Source organism: Chiloscyllium plagiosum, unplaced genomic scaffold (genome assembly GCF_037043375.1).
Source record: "Chiloscyllium plagiosum isolate Xiang-an unplaced genomic scaffold, Cpla_swu_hap1 HiC_scaffold_21, whole genome shotgun sequence".
Classification (NCBI taxonomy): domain Eukaryota; kingdom Metazoa; phylum Chordata; class Chondrichthyes; order Orectolobiformes; family Hemiscylliidae; genus Chiloscyllium; species Chiloscyllium plagiosum.
Window position 1 is genome coordinate 4,850,089 of NW_028270159.1, and position 25,067 is coordinate 4,875,155.

Genomic DNA, 25,067 nt, shown 5'->3' on the forward strand with positions numbered 1-25,067 from the left:
ACCTCATAGCAACAGATTTTCCGCAGATTGCACTGGCGGATTGGAGGATTTCAGTATCTCTGACATTGAATCAAGACATTGGTCCGAGTGAACCATCAGGGAATCTGATCAGATCTTTGCAACTATTTCATGCAGCCGGCTAAATGAACGCGGGTTAAAGTGAGTCATTTCTGCAGGACCGTGGAACCCTTTGAAGAGGAAGTCAAAGGCACGGCCCGACAGAATAAAAACGGGATATTATTCAGGCAGAGTCACATACTCGTTTCAGGATGGACTCTCGTTGCCAGTACAGGACCTTCCAAAGGATTCTTCAGCCGACTGAAATGGGGTAAGAAATAAAAAGCTCCTCTTGGATCCAGTAACAGGAACTTTTATTTGGAATAAAGCAGTGCATCTTGAAGAAAAAAAAGTTATTTCACAAAAAAAGTAAAATTTTGCAATATAAACGCCACTGTTTACAGCCTCTCTTCAGTAGTTTGTACAATTCTCCCATTTTAAGTTGGCTAACATCATAATTTTCTTACTCCCTCTAATTTTTCTTCAGTAAGTTGTTATGCCTTAGCATGTGGCAATCCAGCCTTGTTTTTCCTTGATGCGGTGCCTTTATCTAGCCGCTTTCACTTGGTGAGGAGTCCTCACCAAAGTCTGAAATAAAATCAGAAAATGTTGGAAATGTTGAAGTGGTCAGGCAACATTGCCTGAGGAGAAACAGGTCTGTCCCAGCACAAAACAGCATCCGGTCACCGTCGCCTGCTTTTGTGGGATCTTCCTGTGCATGCCTGGTGCGTTGTGTTACCTTCACGGTGACAGTGACTACACGTCTGAATGAACCCCATTGAATGTAATTCACTTTGGAAAGCCCTGAGACTGTGCAAAACAACAAGTCTTTTTTTCTGTTCTTTGTTCACACTTGAAAATGATACATAATGATACCGTGTACAGGCAATAGATATGAGTGATATAGGGGGATATAAGTGAGAGAAACGATTTATATAGGGTGATAGTGCATATATTTGGCATATATGATACAGGGTGATACAAGGTGACATTAAGGTATTCCCCACGTGATGTTATATAAGATGTCATAGAGTCATAGAGATGTACAGCATGGAAACAGACCCTTCAGTCCAACCCAACCCAATCGAGTCCCACCTGCCAGCACCCGGCCCATATCCCTCCAAACCCTTCCTATTCATATATCCATCCAAATACCTCTTAAATGTTGCAATTGTACACCACTTCCTCTGGCAGCTCATTCCATACACATACCACTCTCTGTGTGAAAAAGTTGCCCCTTAGGTCTCTTTTATATCTTTCCCCTTTCAACCTAAACCTATGCCCTCTAGTTCTGGACTCCCCGATCCCAGGGAAAAGACTTTGCCTATTTACCCTATCCATATGGCCCTGCTAATATATTAAACACATGATATATAGAAACATGGAATAAATGTGGAATTGTCAACTTAACCTCTACTTCAATCAATAGAAGTGGTACATGTCGGTTGGAAGAATTTATCAATTTATTGGTCCCCCAGTGCTGAATTCTAAAATTCTTCTAATCCACAGGTTTCCAGCTCGTTTTTAGCAGCCTAGTCCTTTGACCTAATACTGTCTTTAACTGTAATTGATAGTCAAAGCACTCTCCATTTTACCCTTAAAAATGTATACCTTTTTAAAACCAAGCATTTATTGCTTAAATATTTGCCAATGTCTATCTATAGTCAAACGTGTTAATGTAACTTTCCAATCCACTATAACCAACTTTCTCCTCATGGTTTCAAAATTACATTTGTTTCAATGGAAACGCTCAGTTTCATACTGAGCCTACATCCTTTTTCAACATTATGATCACTTTATGATCACTATTCCCTAAAGGGTCTTTTACAACAAGATTTTTAGTAGCCCTTTCTCATTGCATAATATTAGCCCATGTCTTAGTTTGTCGACATATTTCTTGAGGAAATGCTGTTAAACACATTTCAGGAATTTGACATTCACAAGATTGGTACCCATTAGATGTACCTGCCTTTCTGTAGATTAAAGTCCCCCATGAATACTGTATTCCCCTTGTTACTTCCATCTTTCATATCTGAATGTATACAGTGTGCTACACTGTCATGGCTGTTTCACTCCTCACAATGTTTGCTGCCTCTTGCTGTTTCTTAGCTGCATCCAAACAGATTCTACACCCTCTTCTTTTGATTCGAGGTCCTGTCTAACTATAACTGATCCCATTCCTTATAATCAGTGTTTATCCAGGTCTCTCTCCTTTTATCTGTCATTCCTAAACGTCAAATATCCTTTAATATTCAGCTCTTGGCCTTGTAAACTCCAATGGCAAGTTTTTAATTTTGCCTTTTTAACACTGTTCTGCAAATTCTGCAAATGATTTGCGGATTTTCACTTTCATTCTCAACTTTGTTACTTCCCATAAAAAGCTTTTGTTTCTTTTGATCTGGATTCCCTCTAGAGTTTGCAATTTCCCTGACAAGTTTAGTTGAAATTCATTCCAACAGCACAGGGAAATCTCCCCCTGGGATTCATGAGCTCCAGTTCTGATACATACCATGAGATTACATTGAGACAGCCACTCAATCGAATGCAGAATCAAGTTAAAATTGTGCCAACCTAAGCGTAGTTAAAAATAACGAGACAAACAAGTTCAGCAGGTAACAGGCAAAGCTATAGACTGGAAAAGGAACTGTATTGATAATTTAAATGATTAAAATTATTACTCCCCGATAAACCAACCTAATATTACAAGCACTAAAAGACAATGCAAATTTCATAAAGTTAACTATATCATTGTGAGACCAAACCATATGAGGACTAGGGCTACATGTGAACAAGACACAGCCCATTTGGTAAGAACTTAAAATAATCCTCATATATCCCTTTGGAAATTCAGGAAAACCTTTTTCCAGGGGATCAGAAGAATGTGGGACTCACTCTCCAAGGAAGCAGTTGAGGTGAATCGCACTGATGTATTTAAAGAGGAAGCTAGATCAATGCACAAAGTAGACAGCAAAAGCAGTGTATAGCGATGGGGATGGGGATATGAAGAGGGAGTGGGAGGTGATTGGGGTGGATCAGAAATGCTAATACGTACTCATTGGCTTGAATGGCCTATCTGTGTGAAGTCGACATGATAATAGCCTTCACCTTCCAGGAGATTCCAGAACCGTTGGTTGTACCTGGCAGTCTTCACTGCAATCTTGGGAAATCTGAGCTTTGGCTATGCTCTCGTCTACACCTCTCCTGTGATCCCAGAACTGCAGCAGTCTCCCGACCCACTGCTTCGACTGGATGACTACAAGGCCTCCTTTTTTGAGGTAATTAAAGGAAACAACTCATGTTTTCAGAAGAGAATTGTTATTTGTTAGAATGGGCTGTGTAGAGGAAGCTTTACTCTTTATTTAACCCCATGCTGTTCTTGTCCTGGGAGTGTTTGATGGGGAACATTGTAGAGGCAGCTTTACTGTTTCTCACCCCCTGCTAGCACACACACAGATACAAGTTCAGATACACACACACTCCCAGAATCAAGTAAAAAAATGTGCCAACCTAAGAATAACGTGGTTAAAAAACACACGCACATGCACACACAGGCACTCTCTCTCTCTCTCAGTGGGTGCTATGGCTGGTGGGAAAGACTGGGAAGGCACTTCAATCCCCCCTGACCACAGGGGGAGCTCTGAGATGCTTGTTTTGGTTTGTCCAGGACTTGCTGCTCCTTGAGCTTCCTTCTCCAGGAAGACTGGTTGACTGGTTCACAACTTATACAATCTCTGACTTACTGGTTAAACGCATAGGCTTCCAACAACTGGTGAGGGGAAAAACAGACCTCCTTCAGACATTATGTGGTTGTTTTTCACTGCAGTGAAAAGCACAGCACGTCCCCTTTTGGAGGTCCAAACGCTTCTGGCTAAATTGCTCACATCCAGAAGCTTCAAGCCAATCACATCTACATTGGCAAGTAGGAGTGACAGTGGCGTAGTGATATTGTCAGTAGCAGAGTGATCCTGAACCCTGAGTTAATGTTCCAGGGAGGTGGGTTCAAATCCTGTTAAGGCAGATGGTGAAATTAGAATGAATTAAAATTAGTTATGTAACCATTGTTGATTGCCATAAAAACCCATTTGCTTTGCCAATGTCCTGAAGGGAACCTGCCAACCTTACCTGAACGGGCCTACATGTGACTTCAGACCTGTTACAGTCATACAGCATGGCAACAGGCCCTTCAACCCAACTCCTCCATGCTGACCAACTTTCCCAAAACTGAACTAGTCCCATTTGCCTGCTTTTGGCCCATGTCCCTCTAAACCTTTCCTATTTATGTACCTCTCCAAATGTCTTTTAAATGTTGTAATTGTACCAGACTCTATCACTTCCACTGGGAGTTTGTTCCATACATGTACCACCCTCTGCATGAAAAAATTACACCTTAGGTCCCTTTTATATCTTTCCCCGCTTACCCTAAACCTATGCCCTCTAGTTATGGACTCCAGGGAAAATACCTTGTCTATTTACCCTATCCATGCCCCTCATGATTTTATAAACCTGGATAAGGTCACCCCTCAGCCTCCGATGCTCCAGGGAAAGCAGCCCAAGCCCCATTGACTCTGAACTGCCCTCTGGGGTGGAGCCACATGACGGAACAGAGGAAAAAAGCTGGTCATCATTCCACAACCAATCAGTGACTTGCTGCTGGCGGAATCTCCCTGTGTACAGACCCCTGGCTCCAATTGGCCCACAGTAACCTCAGCTCTGCTTTTCCTTGGTTCATAAAACAGTACTTTTCCCAATTCAGTCCCTGACCATAACTACAGATAAATAATAAGATGTAGTGGTTACACTATTAATGTATTCCTGTGTGTGTTTCTCTCTACTCTTACAGTCTGTCTTCACCTTGGGTGTTGTGTTTGGAGGCCTCACCACCATGCTCCTCAATGATCTCCTCGGGCGGAAGCTGACCATCATGCTGTCCAGCGTGCCCTCTGTTTTGGGATTTGCCATCATGGGCAGTGCCCAGGCAGTGTGGATGTTGGACCTGGGTCGGGCATTGACTGGGATCGCAGGGGGAATGCTGTCAGGCACAGTTCCGGTAAGATGTGAACAGAAAATCAGGCATTGAGACACTGAGTGGCAGTTACTGAGATAGCACACTGCTGGCTGGGGGCATGGGGGCGGGGGAAGAGAGGGAATGGCATTAGGGGTGGGGTGATATGGGGGTGTGTGGGACCTTTTTCCCACATCATGGTGGGGGGGGAGCTCTCCGTGACCACTGAATGAATCCTCACATTACCAAGAGTGAGGAGCAGAAAATATCAGAGCAAAGTGACACTGAGGCTAAGTACCATAAACCCACCCACCATGGACCCAGTGGGCTGAATGGCCTGTTCAGGTGCTGAAAATACCAGGCTAATGCAGTCACCACAAGAAAGGTTGTGTTGGAAATGTTTTTTGAACCACTGCAGTCTGTGTGCTGTAGGTAGACCCACAATGCCTGAAAGGAGGGAATTCCAGGATTTTGACCAAGCGACAGTGAAGGAACGGTGATATATTTCCAAGTCAGGATGGTGAGTGACTTGGAGGGGAATTTGCAGGGGATGGTGTTGCCATGTACCAACTGCCATTGACACTTGAGGTGGAAGTGGTTGTGGGGTTGGAGGGTGCTCTTGGATCCCTGCACTGTACAGCGAGCTCAAGAAATAAACATCAAGAATATACAGAGATGAAAGATGCGATGGAGCATTGGAGGAGCAGGATCAAAGTGTGATCTTTATCAGGAACATTTGAAGAATCAGACTGACCCCATCGGAATCCACTCATGGGAGCAAGGAGTGAAGCATTAAATCTGCCTGACACTTGCAGTGCCACATTATGGGAGAGGCAGAGCTGACGGGAGCACCGCACTGTGGGAGGGTCAATGCTGAGGGAGCGCCGCTCTGTCGGAGGGTCAGCACTGAGGGAGTGCCACACTGTCGGAGGGTCAGCGCTAAGGGAGTGCCGCACTGTCGGAGGGTCAGCACTGAGGGAGTGCCACACTGTCGGAGGGTCAGTGCTGAGGGAGTGCCGCACTGTAGGAGGGTCAGTGCTAAGGGAGTGCCGCACTGTTGGAGGGTCAGTGCTGAGGGAGCACCGCACTGTCAGAGGGTCAGTGCCGAGGGAGTGCTGCACTGTCAGAGGGTCAGTGCCGAGGGAATGCCGCACTGTCAGAGGGTCAGTGCTGAGGGAGTGCCGCCCTGTGGGAGGGTCAGTGCTGAGGGAGCACCGCACAGTTGGAGGGTCAGTGCTGAGGGAGTGCCGCACTGTCGGAGGGTCAGTGCTAAGGGAGTGCCGCACTGTCGGAGGGTCAGTGCTGAGGGAGTGCCGCACTGTAGGAGGGTCAGTGCTAAGGGAGTGCCGCACTGTTGGAGGGTCAGTGCTGAGGGAGTGCCGAACTGTGGGAGGTCAGTGCTGAGGGAGCACCGCACTGTCAGAGGGTCAGTGCCGAGGGAGTGCTGCACTCTCAGAGGGTCAGTGCTGAGGGAGTGTCGCACTGTCGAAGGGTCAGTGCTGAGGGAGTGCTGCCCTGTGGGAGGGTCAGTGCTGAGGGAGCACCGCACTGTTGGAGGGTCAGTGCTGAGGGAGTGCCGCACCGTCGGAGGGTCAGTGCTAAGGGAGTGCCGCACTGTCGGAGGGTCAGTGCTGAGGGAGTGCCGAACTGTGGGAGGGTCAGTGCTGAGGGAGCACCGCACTGTCAGAGGGTCAGTGCCGAGGGAGTGCTGCACTGTCAGAGGGTCAGTGCTGAGGGAGTGCCGCCCTGTGGGAGGGTCAGTGCTGAGGGAGTGCCGCACTGTAGGAGGGTCAGTGCTGAGGGAGTGCCGCACTGTTGGAGGGTCAGTGCTGAGGGAGCACCGCACTGTCAGAGGGTCAGTGCTGAGGGAGTGCTGCACTGTCAGGGTCAGTGCCGAGGGAATGCCGCACTGTCGGAGGGTCAGTGCTGAGGGAGTGCCGCACTGTTGGAGGGTCAGTGCTGAGGGAGTGCCGCACTGTCAGAGGGTCAGTGCTAAGGGAGTGCCGCACTGGCGGAGGGTCAGTGCTGAGGGAGTGCTGCACTGTCAGGGGGTCAGTGCTGAGGGAGTGCCGCACTGTTGGAGGATCAGTGCTGAGGGAGCACCGCACTGTCAGAGGGTCAGTGCTGAGGGAGCGCCGCACTGTCGGAGGGTCAGTGCTGAGGGAGTGCCGCACTGTCGGAGTGTCAGTGCTAAGGGAGTGTCGCACTGTCGAAGGGTCAGTGCTGAGGGAGTGCTGCCCTGTGGGAGGGTCAGTGCTGAGGGAGCACCGCACTGTTGGAGGGTCAGTGCTGAGGGAGTGCCGCACCGTCGGAGGGTCAGTGCTAAGGGAGTGCCGCACTGTCGGAGGGTCAGTGCTGAGGGAGTGCCGCACTGTAGGAGGGTCAGTGCTAAGGGAGTGCCGCACTGTTGGAGGGTCAGTGCTGAGGGAGTGCCGAACTGTGGGAGGGTCAGTGCTGAGGGAGCACCGCACTGTCAGAGGGTCAGTGCCGAGGGAGTGCTGCACTGTCAGAGGGTCAGTGCTGAGGGAGTGCCGCCCTGTGGGAGGGTCAGTGCTGAGGGAGTGCCGCACTGTAGGAGGGTCAGTGCTGAGGGAGTGCCGCACTGTTGGAGGGTCAGTGCTGAGGGAGCACCGCACTGTCAGAGGGTCAGTGCCGAGGGAGTGCTGCACTGTCAGGGTCAGTGCCGAGGGAATGCCGCACTGTCGGAGGGTCAGTGCTGAGGGAGTGCCGCACTGTTGGAGGGTCAGTGCTGAGGGAGTGCCGCACTGTCAGAGGGTCAGTGCTAAGGGAGTGCCGCACTGGCGGAGGGTCAGTGCTGAGGGAGTGCTGCACTGTCAGGGGGTCAGTGCTGAGGGAGTGCCGCACTGTTGGAGGATCAGTGCTGAGGGAGCACCGCACTGTCAGAGGGTCAGTGCTGAGGGAGCGCCGCACTGTCGGAGGGTCAGTGCTGAGGGAGTGCCGCCCTGTGGGAGGGTCAGTGCTGAGGGAGCACCGCACTGTTGGAGGGTCAGTGCTGAGGGAGTGTCGCACTGTCGAAGGGTCAGTGCTGAGGGAGTGGGCACTGTCGGAGGGTCAGTGCTGAGGGAGTGTCGCACTGTCGAAGGGTCAGTGCTGAGGGAGTGCCGCACTGTCGGAGGGTCAGCGCTGAGGGAGCACCGCACTGTCAGAGGGTCAGTGCTGAGGGAGTGTCGCACTGTCAGAGGGTCAGTGCCGAGGGAGTGTCGCACTGTCGAAGGGTCAGTGCTGAGGGAGTGCCGCACTGTCGGAGGGTCAGCGCTAAGGGAGTGCCGCACTGTCGGAGGGTCAGCACTGAGGGAGTGCCACACTGTCGGAGGGTCAGCGCTAAGGGAGTGCCGCACTGTCGGAGGGTCAGCACTGAGGGAGTGCCACACTGTCGGAGGGTCAGCGCTAAGGGAGTGCCGCACTGTCGGAGGGTCAGTGCTGAGAAAGGGATAGACTGAAATTTTCATTCCACTTTGTGTGTTATGTCACCACAGGGAACCCCCAGAATTCTCAGTCTGAGGAAGTTGAAAGTTGTGAGGGTATGTGTGTGATCTCCCTGTGTGCTCTGTTGTCCATCCGAGCAGTAGGTCTAACCATCAGCCCTGGGTTTGCTCAGATACAGGAGCCAGTGATTGTGCAGCAGGTACTGAAGGATTTTGTTCTTGTGTTGCAGATATACATTGCGGAGATCTCCGTGCCCAAGCTGAGGGGGAGAATGGGAGTTGGACCCCAGATCATGCTTGTACTTGGAACACTCCTGCTGTATGCATTGGGTGAGGAATTCCACAGATTGGGAACGCTGCTTGCTGCAGAGGGATTCTGTCCACTGGCAATGAGGGGAATGTTTGTACTCAGTGGGATCATTCCCTGCTCCAATGCAAGAGCTCCGCTCAGAGGCCTACTCCAGGACTGACTATTAACTCGGCCTGTCCATAAACGTTGGACTATATGGCCTACTCCTGCTCCTTCGGCCTTTTGAGTCTGCCCCCACTACTCAATATCATCACCACTGGTCATCATCAAATGACCAAAGAGGTCGGGGATCAATGTGAAATCGTTCCATCCCTTTCCAATGCGTGACGGCAAGATTCCTGGTCAACCCTGGGATGGGGAGCACTGGAATCTCTTTGGGACTAGCTCCAGGCTTAAACATGCTTGTAAATGATAATGTTACCACAGCAACATGATGCTCACTGTCACAAACAGCACAATCTGAGTGAATGGGAAAGGGGCTAATTGGAGGGAATAAGGAGGGAGGGATTTGATGGTCCAAGTTGGTAGAGTTTGTGGGGATTATTGGGGGGAACGGGGAGGGAGGGGTGGGTTTGGTTGAGTTTGTGGGGATTATTGGGGGAACGGGGAGGGAGGGGTGGGTTTGGTTGAGTTTGTGGGGATTATTGGGGGAACGGGGAGGGAGGGGTGGGGTTGGTTGAGTTTGTGGGGATTATTGGGGGGAATAGGGAGGGAGGGGTGGGGTTGGTTGAGTTTGTGGGGATTATTGGGGGGAACGGGGAGGGAGAGGTGGGGTTGGTTAAGTTTGTGGGGATTATTGGGGGAACGGGGAGGGAGGGGTGGGGTTAGTTGAGTTTGTGGGGATTATTGGGGGGAATAGGGATGGAGGGGTGGGGTTGGTTGAGTTTGTGGGGATTATTGGGGGGAACGGGGAGGGAGGGGTGGGGTTGGTTGAGTTTGTGGGGATTATTGGGGGGAATAGGGAGGGGGTGGAGTTGGTTGAGTTTGTGGGGATTATTGGGGGGAATGGGGAGGGAGGGGTGGGGTTGGTTGAGTTTGTGGGGATTATTGGGGGGAATAGGGAGGGAGGGGCGGAGTTGGTTGAGTTTGTGGAGATTATTGGGGGGAACGGGGAGGGAGGGGTGGAGTTGGTTGAGTTTGTGGGGATTATTGGGGGGAACGGGGAGGGAGGGGCGGAGTTGGTTGAGTTTGTGGGGATTACTGGGGGAAGCCGTTGGTGATTAAAGAGTCAATTTAACATGGAATTGTTATTGTCCATCAGCCCTGGTCCTCTCCTGGCGATGGCTGGCTATTGTTGGTGCCTTTATCCCCACCCTCATGATCATTGTCATGTGCTTCATGCCGGAATCTCCTCGCTATTTAATCTCCAAACACTACTCCAGTGAAGCAATGGAGGCACTTGCCTGGCTTCGGGGTCCTGAGGCCAATTACCAACATGAGTATACAGAGATCGAGACTTCGCTCAGCAGCAATGTAAGTTGTTTTATCTTCACTTTGCACTGAAATGTCATTGGGAGGCTTCACTGACTCTTTCCACTTTCAGGAATTGGGTCCACATAGGAGACAGTTTCCACGGTAACCAGGTGCCCTCTGGTACTGAGCTCAAATGTGATTCTGTCACTCAGTTTACCCTCACCCAGCGATAGGTCAGTCTCACCCTCACTCAGGGGTCACAGGCCAGTCCTGAACCAATGATGGGAATACCTGTCACATTAAACCAATGAGCATTCACAGGACAGAGGGTCAGTGGTCAGGTCCCACTCCAGAGACATGAAGCCAACATCCAAACTCACATCATACCACCCTACTAAGGGAGCCAAATCCTACTGAGGGAGCCCCGTCCTACTGAGGGAGTACCGCACTGTCGGAGGGTCAGTGCTGAGGGAGCAGGCACTGTCAGAGGGTCAGTGCTGAGGGAGCGCTGCATTATTGGAGGATCAGTGTTGAGAGAGCAGGCAGTGTTGGAGGGTCAGTGCTGAGGGAGCACCGCACTGTCGGAGGGTCAGTGCTGAGGGAGTGGGCACTGTCGGAGGGTCAGTGCCGAGGGAATGGGCACTGTTGGAGGGTCAGTGCTGAGGGAGCACCGCACTGTCGGAGGGTCAGTGCCGAGGGAATGGGCACTGTTGGAGGGTCAGTGCTGAGGGAGCACCGCACTGTCGGAGGGTCAGTGCCGAGGGAATGGGCACTGTTGGAGGGTCAGTGCCGAGGGAGCACCGCACTGTCGGAAGGTCAGTGCTGGGAGAGTGGACACCGGGGGGTCTGTACTGAGGGAGGGCCACATCTGCTGTCAGAGCCAGAGACCTTTCACCAACTTTCCTGACCATATTGCATCATTAAAATAAAATGCTGTCTGTGGGATTTTGCTTACCTACCTTACCTGTTGTGTTTCCATCATTATAGAAGTGCCCAGTGCCCAGACTTGCAACTTAGAACCATAGAAAATAGGTGCAGGAGTAGGCCATTTGGCCCCTCAAGTCTCCACACCATTCAGTCTGATCATGGCTGATCATTGAGATCAATACCCTAATGCTACCCTCCCCACAATCACTTTCTGTGTGAGTTAATTCCACAAGCTCACCACGCCCTGGCTGAAGATATTTCTCCTCATCTCAGTCCTAAAAGGTTTATCCTTATCCTTAGACTATGATCCTGGTCTGGATTTTCTCACAATCAGGAGCATCCTTTCTACATTTACCCTGCCTATTCCTGTTGGAACGTTATAGATTTATCTGAGATCTCCCTCATCCTTCTAAACTCCAGTGAATACAATCCAAACTGATTCAACCTCTCCTCACACATCAGTGTTGTCATCTGAGGAGTCAGTCTGGTAAGCCTCACTGCACTCCCTCTATATCCTTCCTCATATAAGAGAATCAAAACTGCACACCATACTCCAGGTGTGATCTCACCAGAGGCCTGTATAATTGCAGCAAGACATCCCTGCTCCTTTCCTCAAATCCTCTCACTGGGAAGGTCAACATACCATTTGCCTTCTTTACTGCCTGCTCACTTACTTTCAGCATCTGGTGTATGAGGACACCCAGATCCTGTTGAACATTCCCCTCTCTCAATTTACAGGCAATAATCTGCCCTCCGGCTATTGCTACCAAAGTGGATAACCTTACATTGGTCCACATTATACTATATCAGCCATATATTTACTCACTTACATACTCACGTATCGCTGCATCCTCCTCACAGCTCACCCTCCCACCCAGCTTTGTGTCATCTGCAAACTTGTAGACATTATATTTAGTTCTGTCACCTAAATCATGAATATATATCATGAATAGCCGGGGTCCAAGCACTGAAATCTGCACTATCCCTCTAGTCAATGCCTGCCATTCAATAAAGACCTATTTATTCCAATTTGTTGTTTCCTGTCTCCTAACTAATTGACTGTCCATCTCTATACTCTACCCTTGATTCCATTAGCTTTAATTTTGCATGTTAATGTCTTACGTGGGAGCTTATCAGAAAGCCTCTGAAAATCTAAATAAACCACATCCACCAGCTCCCCCTCATCAACTCCATTTGTTGCATCCTCAAAGAATTTCAGCTTTGCTGAGTTTGATTTCTCTTCCATAAAACCATTATAATTGTGTCTGATTCAACCAGTTTTCTGTTGTAAGATCCTTGATAATGCACTTGAACATACTGCACTGGCTGTAAATGACTCTAGAATTGCAGGGTTTTTGTTTGTAGAGTGAGAATGTAACTCTATTCACCACTCAGGTCAGTCGGTTTTCATGTTCTGAATTAAGTCAACGTCACATCTACAAACCCATGCTAATTGCCGTCTTCATGAGGGTCTTCCAGCAGTTCAGTGGAATCACAGTGTTACTGGTCAACATGCAGATTATCTTTGACAGTACCGCGGTCATTCTGGTAAGTAGCAACCAAACAGCTAACACTCATCCAAATCCCACACCCAGGCATCTTTCAGATTTCAGCCTCCTGGCAGCACCAAGGGCTACTGCCCAGCTCAAGCCCACTGTGAAAGTAATGCCAGGCACCACCATGAACCAACGATGGGCACCTTTCAGGTGAGACTGCAAACAAAACTGGAATCAGTGAGTTTCAAGGGGCAAACATTCTGCTGGTTGGAGTCATACCTGACACATAGAAGATGGCTCTGGTTGTTGGAGGTCAGTCATCTTAGCTCCAGGACATCTCTGCAGGAGTTCCTCAGGGTAGTGTCCTAGGCCCAACCATCTTCAGCTGCTTCATCAACAACCCTCCCTCCATCATAAGGTCAGAATTGGAGATGTTCACTGATGATTAAAATGTTCACCACTCCTCAGATACTAAGCAGCCCATGTCCAAATGCAACAAGATCTGTACTATATCCAGGTTTGGGCTGACAGAGGGCAAGTAACATTCATGCCACACAAATGTCAAGCAATAACCATCTCCAATAAGAAACAATCTGACCAGTGCCCTTTGACAGTCAGTGGTGTTACCATCATTGGATCCCCCACTATCAACATCCTGGGGGTTACTATTGACCAAACACTCAACTGGACGCACCTCATAAACACAGTGGCTACAAGAGCATGTCAGAGGCTAGGAATACTGCAGCAGAAAAAAAACTCACCTCCTGACTCCCCAAAACCTGTCTACCATCCTTAAAGCACAAGTCAGGAGTGTGAGGGAATACTCCCCACTTGTCTGGATGGGTGTAGCTCCAACAACACTCAAGAAACTTGACACCACCCAGGACAAAGCAACCCATTTAATTGGCACCACATCCACAAACACCCACTCCCTCCACCACCAATTCTAAGTAGTAGCAGTGTGTGCTATCTATAAGATGCAGTGCCGAAATTCACCAAAGATCCTTAGACAGTACCTTTCAATCCCGTGTCCAATTCCATCTAGAAGGACAAGGGCAGCCGATACATGGGAACATCACCCCCTGCAAGTTCCCCTCCAAGCCACTCCCCATCCTGACTTTCAGTGTCACTGGGTCACAATCCTGGAATTCCCTCCCTAAGTGAATTGTCCCACAGCAAGTGGACTGCAGGGGTTCAAGAAGGCAGCTCACCCCCATCTTCTGTAGGATTGGGCAATAAATACTGGCCCAGCCACTGATCCCCATGTCCCCTGAATGTAGGGAAAAGATAATGCAATGAGACCCTGTCTCATTGATCAGAATATTGGAATCATCCCAGAGCACAAATAAATCCCACTGTTCAGGCCATTTGACCCTCTGCCACATCATAAAAACAGATTATCTTGGTTATTGCCACTGCACTGTTTGGGATCCTGTAGTACAGTTTGGCTGGCCTTTCTCTTATATTACACCAGTGACTACAAAGGTCTTTCGGGCGTTTTGTTGTGTTAAAAAGTGCAATCTAAGCTTGTCCTTTGTACTAAAGCTGAGGCCTGCTCTCACCGTCCAGCTCCGATTGGCTAAAGACAGCAGCTTTCCTTTCTGCAGGGAACGCTGTCATCCAGGTGGATTTTTATGACGGTCCGACAGCTTTGTGGTGACTTTTACCACTTTCCAAATTTTTAATTTTGAAATTCTGGAACAGGCCAGGATGGAATTCGTTCTTTCCCTGGATGTTTAATCACGAGTCATGGTTCCCAGCCCAGTAATATAACCTGCACACTGTCATACAGAAAGTGCCTGACAGTACTGTCATCACTGACTCACTGGGAGGACTGCTGCCTCCAGTATTGTCCCAGTTCCCTGGTCACATCCAAACCTACAGCCAGTACTATCCCAGAATAGGAATGTCGTGGCTTTCATCCTCTGTCTCTAAGATACCAACTGAGCTGGGAGCAGTGGAATGATAAATCATACTACCATCTGAACTAGGAGCAAGAGAACGCCATTCCGCCCCTCAAACCTGCTCCATCATTCAATAAACCAGAGTTGGCTCTTTGTAACTTCAAAGCCACATTCCCACTTGTCTCAAATGACCTTACACCCCCTAATCAAGAATCTATCCAATTCTGCTGTAATCTCTTGATATTCCTGGGAGTTAGAATGAGAGGATATCTCTGTCTTTTCACTCTCTGGTATCTTACTCTCTCTCTACCTGACATACTGTCTCACTCTTCCCCTGCCTCTTCTGTTCTTTGTTACACTCATCCTCTCTGTCTGCACGTCTCTCTCTCTCTCCCACCGAGTCTCACTCTCTCTGCCTCTAACCCCTCTCTTCTCTGCTCCTCTCTCTCCACCTCTCCCCATTTTTCTCTCCCCTCTATCTCCTTGCCCCCTTCTTCCCACATTTCTCTCTCCCCCTTCTGTCTCTCCCCCGCTCCCTCACCTCACGTACTAATGGAGGTTTGTTTTTATTAGGCAGGCTGTCAAGATGCAGTCCTTGTGGGGGTTATTCGATTGCTCTCTGTCTCAGTAGCTGCCTGGCTGATGGACAAAGCTGGAAGACGGAGACTTCTCTTTGTCTCAGGTAGAGTAAGGCAGGAGCTTCAACTGAACAAAATGCAATAGCCTGTTGTTCATCAGGAACTCAGCAACCAGCAGAGAATAGGAACGAGGGATCCCACTTGGACAGCATGGTGCTGCTGGGGGAGGGGTGGCATGCACTGAAATTATTTTTTTGCCTCTCTGGAGTTAGGCCAAAGGGAAATCAGCTGGGACTCCTGTTCCTGAACACTATCCTGATGTTACTCTGAGACAGGACAAGGCTCAGCTGCAATGACCCATTGTCAATCGTCTGACAGTGAGACAGGAGACAGCACTGTCATCCTCTGTCTGTCCGACTCTGTGATTCTGCTGTTCCGAGATCTGGGTGAGGGTTTGTCCTGATATTCTGAACAATTTGCACCACACATCAGTCACAAAAACTGCCTAACTCCTAATGAAAAGACCAGGTGGTTAATACACAGCCACAAGACTCTGAGGTTGTTCTGACAATCAGTGAATGCTGGGACTCTATTGTTTGAAATAACTCTCAATGTTTGAGCATTTTTTGATAAGACAATTGCTAACTGTCCTGAACCATTGGCTTTGGTACAAATGGAATGGTCACTGCGGAGGGTAATTGGAATGGGACTGGAGTCACATGGAGGCCATTTCCTCTCCTGAAGGATACACAGGATCCAGTGGGTTTTATGAAAACCTGATCACATCAGGGTCCTGATTTCAGTTTGTTAATCAGATACCATGATGATATCCCTTGGTACATTAATCCAGAAATGTAGCCAGCAAGCTGCCCATAGCTAGCCCAATCCACATCCCCATCATTGATAGTGAAACCACCAAAGAAACTGACCTCTCTCCTCCTCCTCCCCCTGCCAGGTGTCATCATGTCCATCTCAACATTGAGTCTTGGAGTCTATGTCAAACTAGATGAATTTAAATATAATCATACCAGCAGCAATACTTCCTTTGAAAATACGGCCCACCTAACAGCTCAGCATTTACTTCAACACAAAACAACAGACTGGTTAACCATCATTCCCCTCATCAGTGTCATGGTTTTCATTTTTGGTAAGTTCAACTGTAAGTATTTGATGGAGGACGGTAGAGGGAGCTTTACTCTGTATCTAACTCCGTGTTGACCCTGTCCTGGGAGTGTTTGATAGGGACAGATAGAGTGGAACCTTCTCAACTTGCACCAAATGCAAGTATACTCTTCCCACTTAAGTGAGAATATTCCAGGTGCAGTGTCCTCAAGGCCTGCAGTGTTATCCCAGGGATTCCCTGTTTTATACTCCATTTCTCGCTCAATAAGGATCAACGTTCCATTTGCTTTCCTAAATATTTGCTGAACAGCCAAATGGGTAACTAGCTTTTTTAAATGAAACCTCAGGACACACTGGTGCCTCTGCTCTTTCGAGTTGTGTAGACTCCCTCTATTGCTCTATTTATTCTTCCTGCCAAGGTGAACAACTTCCAATGTTTCCACATTGTATTCCATCTTGCAAATTTTCAGCCAATTCCTGAACCTATTTATTTCCCTTTAGACTCTTTACATTCTCTACACAATTTAATTTCCTACTTAGCTTGGTTTCACAAGCAAATGTAGAATGGCCATTCATTCAAGTTATTAATAAATAGTTGGGACCCCAACACTGATCCCTGCAGTAAACTATTTAGAACAAAGAAAATTACAACACAGGAATAGGCCCTTTGGCCCTCCAGGCCTGTGCTGATCCAGAATCTATACCTAAACGAGTTGTCTATTTTCTAAGTGTCTGTATCCCTCTGCTATTCATGTATTTGTCTAGATACATCTTAAATGACGCTATCGTGTCCACCTCTACCAGCTCCCCGGCAACGGGTTCCGGGCACCCACCACTCTCTGAGTAAAGAACTTTCCATGCACTTCTCCCCCTCACCTTGAACTTGTGACCCCTAGTAATTGAGTCCCCCCCACTCTGGGAAAAAGCTTCTTGCTATCCACCCTGTCTACATGATTTCTTTCATGATTTTGTAGATCTCAATCATGTCTCCCCCTCAACCTCCATCTTTCTAATGAAAATAATCCTAATCTACTCAACCTCTCTTCATAGATAGCGTCCTTCATACCAGGCAACATCCTGGTGAACCTCCTGTATGCCCTGTCCAAAGCATCCACATCATTTACGTTATGTGGTGACCAGAACTGTACACAATACACCGTATGTGGCCAAACCAAAGTCCTATATAGCTGTAACATGACCCGCCAATTCAATACCCTGTCCAATGAAGGGAAGCATGCCGTATGCCTTTGTGACCACTCTATTGCGTTGCCACCTTCTGGGTACAATAGACCTGAACACCCAGATCGCTCTGTACATCAATTTTCCCCAGGTTGTTTCCATTTACTGTATAGTCGTTCTTGAATGGGATCTTTCAAAGTGCATCACCTTGCATTTGCCTGGATTGAACTCCATCTGCCATTTTTATGCCCAGCTCTCCAATCTACCTATATTCTGTTGTATTATTTGACAGTCCCCTTCACTATCTGCTAATCCAATAATCTTAGTGTCATTTGCAAACTTGCTAATCAGACCACCTATACCTTCTTCCAGATCATTTATGTATATCACACACAACAGTGGTCCCAACATTGATCCCTGTGGAACACCACTGGTCACAGTTCTCAATTTTGAGAAACTCCCTTCCACTAATACTCTCTGTCTCCTGTTGCCCAGCCAGTTCACTGTCCATCTAGCTAGTACACCCTGGACCCCATGTGACTTCACCTTCTCCATCAGCCTACCATGGGAAACCTTATCAAATGCCTTACTGAAGTCCATGTATATGATTTCTTTAGCCCTTCCCTCATCAGTCAACGTTGTCTATTAAGTTGGTAAGACATGACCTTCCCTGCACAAGAACATGTTGCCTATCACTGATAAGCCCATTTTCTTCCAAATGTAAATAGATCCTATCCCTCTGAATCTACTCCAGCAGCTGCCCTCCCACTGACATCAGGCTCACCGGTCTATAATTACCTGGATTATCCTTGCTGCCCTTCATAAACAGGGGACAATATTAGCTATTCTCCAGTCCTCCGGGACCTCACCCATGTTGAAGGGTACTGAAAAATATCTGTTAAGACCCCAGCTATTTCCTCTCTTGCTTCCCTCAGTAACCTGGGGTAGATCCCATCTGGACCTGGGGAGTTGTCCACCTCAATGCCTTTTAGAATACCCAACACTTACTCCCTTCTTATGCCAACTTGATCTAGAATAATCAAACATCTATCCCTAACCTCAACATGCGCCATGTCCCTCTCCTCAGTGAATACCACTGCAAAGTACTTATCAAGAATCTCACCTATTTTCTTGGACTCCACACATAACTTTCCTCCTTTGTCCTTGAGTGGGCCAACCCTTTCCCTAGTTACAATCTTGCTCCTTATATATAAATAAGAGGCTTTGGGATTTTCCTTAACCCTATTTGCTAATGATATTTCATGACCCCTTTTAGCCCTTGTAATTTGTTTCAGATTGGTCCTACTTTCTGGATATTCTTCCAAAGCTTTGTCTGTTTTCAATCGCCTATACTTAATGTATGCTTCCTTTTTCCTCTTAGCTAGTCTTACAATTTCACTGTCATCCATGGATCCCTAATCTTGCCATTTAAAAGCCTCCCACATGTCAAAAGTGGATTTACTTTCAAACAGCAGCTCCCAATCCACATTCCCCAGCTCCTGCTGAATTTTGCTATAGTTAACCTTCTAGGAGAAAGTGAGGACTGCAGGTGCTGGAGATCAGAGCTGAAAATATGTTGCTGGAAAAGCGCAGCAGGTCAGGCAGCATCCAAGGAGCAGGAGAATCGACGTTTCGGGCATGAGCCCTTCTTCAGGAATGAGGAAAGTGTGCCAAGCAGGCTAAGATAAAAGGTAGGGAGGAGGGACTTGGGGGAGGGGCATTGGAAATGCGATAGTTCATCCCTTGTGGTTGGAGGGTTCCTAGGCGGAAGATGAGGCGCTCTTCCTCCAGCCGTCGTGTTGCTATGGTCTGGCGATGGAGGAGTCCAAGGACCTGCATGTCCTTGGTGGAGTGGGAGGGGGAGTTGAAGTGTTGAGCCATGGGGTGATTGGGTTGGTTGGTCCGGGTGTCCCAAAGGTGTTCTCTGAAACTTTCCGCACTCTTCCTTTCAGGCAACATGGTGGCTCAGTGGTTAGCACTACTGCCTCACAGCACTAGGAACCCAGGTTCGATTCCACCCTCAGACAGCTGTCTGTGTGGAGTTTGCACATTCTCCATGTGTCTGGGCTTCCTCTAGGTGCTCTGGTTTCCTCCCGCAGTCTGAAGATGAGCAGGTTAGGTGAATTGGTCACACTAAATTGCCCATAGTGGTCAAGGATATGTAGGTTAGATGGATTTGTCAGGGGTAGATGTAGGAGAGTGGGTCTAGGTGGACTTGTTGGGCTGAAGGGCCTGTTTCCACATTGTAGGGATTCTATGACTGCTCTCATCTTTGTCCACGAGTATTCTAAAACTTACAGAATTGTGATCACTATTCCCAAAGTAATCCCATACTTAAACTTCCACCACCTGGCTGAGCTCATTTCCCCACACCAGGTCCAGTATGGCCCCTTCCCGAGTTGGACTATTTACGTACTGCTCCATAAAACTCTCCCGGATACTCCTCACAAATTCTGCACCATTGAGACCTCTAACACTAAGTGAGTCCCAGTTAATGTTGGGAAAATTAAAATGTCATATCACAACCACCCTGTTGCTCCTACATTTTTTGGACCAGTATCTCTCACGTGCTGTTGGGAGGCCTGTAGTACAGCCCTAACATTGTTACCACACCCTTCCTATTTCTGAGCGCTACCCATTTGATTTACTGCTGGAGTCCTCCGTAGGGCCCTCCTTCAGCACAGCTGTGATATCCTCTGTGGCCAGTTATGCAACTCCTCCACCCCTTTTACCTCCCTCTCTTTCCAGCCTGAAGCATCTATATCCTGGGATACTTAATTGCCAATCATGCCCTTCCCTCCACAGCTTGCTAACGTGCAGTCCTCCGTCAGCCAATTTCATCTGTTAATATGTCACCCCCAATATCTGAGCTCTTATCTTGCATTTTAATTTTGGATTTATTATCTTTAGTATGGAGCCTTTTGCCTAAGCATTGGGTTTGTTAATTGCCTCCATGTGGTTGAACTTTTCCCTTTTGACCGGTGTATACAGGTTATGCCTTGGGCTGGGGACCAATCACCTGGCTGATGATGTCGGAGATCCTTCCACTCCAAGTCCGTGGATTCGCATCAGGCTTGTGTGTGTTTGTCAGTTGGGTCACAGCCTTCATCTTAACAGAATTCTTCTTAAAAGTGAAGGTTGGTTTTTTTTTAGTATCTTTGCGTACACTTTTCCTCAGTGCCTGATTTATTTTCTTGCTCAGAATTAGCCTGCATTTTCGATGTGTCTCCTGGGAGATGACATGACTGTTTGTGAAATGATATTCATAGAAACTAGAAGCAGGCCAGTCAGCCCATCAAATCTACTCCACCATTCAACATGATCAGTTCCCTGTTCCCACTTTCTCTACATATCCTTTAGCCCTGAGAACTAACTCCCTCCTGAAAATGTTCAATGTTTTGGCCTTAAACACTTTCTGCAGTAGAGAATCACAAAGAATCGCTCCCCACTCTCCGGGGGAAGACATTCTCCTCTTCTCAGTCCTAAATACCTACCCCATATACTTTAGACTGTGACTTTTGGTTCTAGATTTCCCAGTCATCAGGAACATCCTTCCTATGATTATCCTGTCTAATCCTGTTAGAATGTTATAAGTTTCTAGAAGATCCCTCTTCATTCTTTTGAATTCCAGCAAACACAGTCCCAACTAATCCAGCCGACCAATGTGGTAGGATGTGGGATGGAAGAGACTATTCAATCTGGATGTAGATTTGCTCACTGAGCTGGAAGGTTCATTTTCAGATGTTTTGTCACCATACTAGGTAACATCTTCAGTGAGCCTCCAGACGAAGCATTGCTGATGATTCCTGCTTTCAACTTACATGTTCGGGTTTCTTTGGGTTGGTGATGTCATTTCCAGTTCTTTTTCTCAAGGGGTGGTAAATCGGGTCCAAGTCAATGTGTTTGTTAATAGAGTTCCACTTGGAATACCATACTTCTAGGAATTCCCATGTGTGCCTGTTTGGCTTGTCCTAGGATGGAATGTGTTGTCCCAGTCGAAGTATATCTGTACGTAAGGATACTAGTGAGAGAGGGTCATGTTGTTTTGTGGCTAGTTGATGTTCATGTATCCTGGTGGCTAGTTTTCTGCCCATTTGTCCAATGTAGTGTTTGTTACAGTCCTTGCACGGTATTTTGTTAATGACATTAGATTTGCTTGTTGTCTGTATAGGGTCTTTCAAGTTCATTAGCTGCTATTTTAGTGTCTTGGTGGGTTTGTGGGCGAGCATGATGCCAAGGGGTCTGAGTAGTCTGGCAGTCATTTCCGAGATGTCCTTGAGTGGCTAGGGTTTCTGGACATGTTTTGTCTGCTTGTTTGGGCTTGTTGCTGAGAAATCAGTGGACTATGTTCACTGGGTACCCGTTCTTTTTGAATACGTGGTATAGGTGATTTCCTTCTGCTCTGCTGTGTTCCTCTGTGCTGCAGTGTGTGTTGGCTCTTTGGAGTAAGGGCTAATGCCCGAAACATCGATTCTCCTGTTCCCTAGATGCTGCCTGACCTGCTGCGCTTCTCCAGCAACACATTTCCATCTCTTTGGAATAACGTTCTGATGCAGCTTCATTTATGATTTTGGGGTGATTGCTTCTGTAGTTCATTTCCTGGAGACGCTGGTTTTAAGTTCCCCATTGGCTGTTTGCGCTACTATGACACCTAGGAATGGCTGTTTGTTGTTGTTTTCCTCCTCTTTAGGGAATTTTATGCCAGTAAGGGTATTATTGATGGTCTTGAAGGTTTCCTCTAATTTGTTTCGTTTGTCATCACCAAAGGTGACATCTACATTGCAGACCCAAAGTTTGGGTTGGATGGTTGGCAGAGCTATTCGAGTCTCTGCATTACTGCCTCTGCTATGTACCCTGATATCGGAGATCCCATGGGCATTTGAAGGTGGTGGGTGGTAAGGCATAGGTCCACTAGCCTGGCGATACTGTCCTTGCTGATGAAGTTTGGTATTGTGTCTTTGGGTTTCCTAATAGTGCAGTCAGTGTTTTCTTGGCCAGGTTAATGTTAAGTGATGTGAACAGGGCTGTTAGATCAAAGGTGACCATTATTTCACCCTCTTCTATCTTAGTGTCTTTGATGGTCTTCAGGAATCCTTGGATGGAGTAGTGTGAGTCTTCGACTAAGTGTTTTAGTGTTTGGTGTAGCTCCTTGGCCAGTCTGTAAGTAGGTGTTCCAGGTAGTGAGACTATGGGTCTGAGGGGGGCTCCTGGTTTGTGAAGTTTGGGTAATCCGTAGAAGCGTGGTGTGTTGGATCCATTTTCTGGAAGTCTGTCTTATTTATTTCTCCAGATTTCTGAAGGTTTTTTGAGTAGGGCTGTGATTCTGTTCTCTAGTTGTGGGGTCAGGTCTATCGCCACTTGTTGGTAAATATTAGTATCTGCAAGTAGTGCTTTCACTTTTTCAATGTAGTCTCTTTGGGTTAAAATGACTGTCAAGCATCCTTTACCTGCAGGTAGGATAACAATTGAGTGTGCTCCCTTCCTTTTTCTGCTTAATGGTGCAACTACCTGTCTGATAGTTTGCTGGGTTTCTTCTGTAAGTTGGTTGTCTTTCGGTGTTGTTTTTAATGCTGTGAAGAAATCTTCCTTGTCTTCATCCTGGACGTCGTAACTTAACGCTCTAAGTTGGCTTTTTCAGTGTCTGTTAACGGTCGGTCAGATAAGTTTTTTATCCATGCTTCTGTATTGTCAGTGCTGTTACTTTGTGTAAGTTTGCCTAGTTTTATTTGCAGGTCTAGTTTTTTCATATCTATGGCTTATTGTACTGTGTCTGCCCATTCATGGTCTGTGACATGAGTGAGTAAAGAGGTTTGGTGCAAAATGTCCTGATTATATTTACGGAGTCTTTTGTGGGCATCATTAATCATTTCTCTAAGCACTCTGCAGCCATTTTGTTTTGTTATTTTTATGGCCAGTGGGGTGTTAAGGGGAGGTTTATATTGAAGACATTTAGGTAGCACCTACTTCCTTAGGCAGCACCTACTTCCTTAGGCATTCATGCAGGAAGTACAGCTGTTCGCAAGTGGCACACTCGGTTGGCATTCGTTTCCCATTTTCGGGCCAGTTTTAGCGTATTGTACCAATAGGTCTTAGCAAGTTGAGAAGATTTGTAGCTCAGGTTGAGTTCTGGAGGTAGGTTTCTGATGAAGGACTTTTGCCCGAAACATCTATTTTCCCACTCCTCTGACGCTACCTGCCTGCTGTGCTTTTCCAGCATCACTCTAATCTCCAGCATTACTCACTTCGCACTATTTCCTGCAGTCCAGCAGTTACTTCTCTTTTCTGTAAATGAAGTTGTGGAAGTTTTTCCTTCTAATGTTCACTCTTTTATCCTGCTTATCAAACTCTTAAGGGTTAAACATTGTACAGCTTGTACGAAAGCTGCTGATCACAACAGGAGCAAAGACAGAACTTGAAACCTTGTCTTTTCTTTTCCAGCATACCTTTGGACTTGCTGTCCCCTTCTTGTTCTTCTGTGCAGTATCCATCCTGGGAATAATATTTACTGCTTTCTGCATTCCTGAAACAAGGAAGAGGACCTTGGAACAAATTCAAGATTTGTTCCAGAACCCGAGAGCACCCAGAGTTGTTGTTAACAACTGACAAGGAAAAAAAAACTTTGAAAAACTGAAGTCCCACCGTTAATCCTCCTCATTGTTCACTGAAGCTACAAGGATAGACTAATCCTGTTGGACTATGATTTTATTTAACATTTACACAGATGGCTCACAGGTAAATGTAGATACAATTTCTATGTCCCTCCATTGTCCCCATCAAACACTCCCAACACAGGGACAGCATGGGGTTAGATACAGATTAAAGCTCCCTCTACACTGCCCCCATCAAACACACCCCGGACAGGAACAGCAAATGGTTAGATTTGGAGTAAAGGCCTCTCTGCACTGTCTTCAAACATTCCCAGCATGGGTAATATTATAGAAAAGCCTCTAGAACAGTTCATATTCTCCAGTGAGACAATTCCAAAATCACTTCTTTCAGAGGCTACACAACACTGAAGATGTCACCCAGAAGGGAGACTAAATGTTTGCAAAAAAATCAACCAACTCAGCGAACCAACCAACAACTACATCCAAAACATGCGGGAGGGAACAGATGTGTTGGTTTGAATAGTTCTTTTTCCTCAGTGACAATTACTGAAGTTAGACAAAGGCTTTGTATAGTCAAACCACAGTTAGTATATATACAGCTCGAAGGTGCTGCTGATGAATAGGAGTCTTTTGATAGGGAGGGAGTTTAAAAGGTTGCCTTCATAAGTGTATTTACTAACTGTAACTAAACATGCACTTTTAAATCTGCACACATTTATGTTTGTAAATACATACAGAATCTCTTCTGCAGGTATTCCTGGTTTATATGGGAGTATGAATTACTGATGCAAAATTAAATATATCTGAAGAAAAACTCCATGTTCTCAATGAAGAGTCCATTTAATATTCTTCACCAGAATGAAACCATAAGTTCTATATAAAGAATAACAGATACCCAAGAGTGAGTTACAGACTGGAATCTAAATGAGGGCTTATGGGGTGGTTTATATATAGAACAACAGATACCTGGGAGGGAGTTACAGACTAGGATTAAATCTACTCTAAGTGACTATAACTCTGCTGTA

At 47.0% G+C, this 25,067-nt stretch overlaps 1 protein-coding gene across 2 annotated transcripts; it reads left to right on the forward strand.

Moving 5' to 3' along the window:
• The first annotated feature begins 236 nt into the window (after positions 1 to 236).
• Positions 237 to 24,861, forward strand: slc2a6 (solute carrier family 2 member 6). Of its 2 annotated transcripts, XM_043720655.2 has the most exons (10): positions 237 to 328; positions 3,170 to 3,332; positions 4,898 to 5,104; positions 8,736 to 8,835; positions 10,077 to 10,288; positions 12,551 to 12,703; positions 15,129 to 15,237; positions 16,089 to 16,280; positions 20,426 to 20,571; positions 23,873 to 24,861. In XM_043720655.2, the coding sequence occupies exons 1-10, from the start codon at positions 270 to 272 to the stop codon at positions 24,035 to 24,037; spliced, it is 1,506 nt and encodes a 501-aa protein (XP_043576590.2). In that variant the 5' UTR covers positions 237 to 269; the 3' UTR covers positions 24,038 to 24,861. The 2 variants fall into 2 exon arrangements, with proteins under 2 accessions (XP_043576590.2, XP_087854276.1); XM_087998150.1 differs by lacking the exon at positions 16,089 to 16,280.
• The last annotated feature ends 206 nt before the right edge of the window (positions 24,862 to 25,067 follow it).

Bases quoted from the DNA above. Each gene is read 5' to 3' on its own strand.
- slc2a6 (XM_043720655.2), top strand. From the start codon at position 270: ATGGACTCTCGTTGCCAGTACAGGACCTTCCAAAGGATTCTTCAGCCG. The intron at 5,105-8,735 runs GTAAGATGTGAA...CTTGTGTTGCAG, and splicing joins TGCTGTCAGGCACAGTTCCG to ATATACATTGCGGAGATCTC. The intron at 15,238-16,088 runs GTAGAGTAAGGC...TCCCCCTGCCAG, and splicing joins GAGACTTCTCTTTGTCTCAG to GTGTCATCATGTCCATCTCA.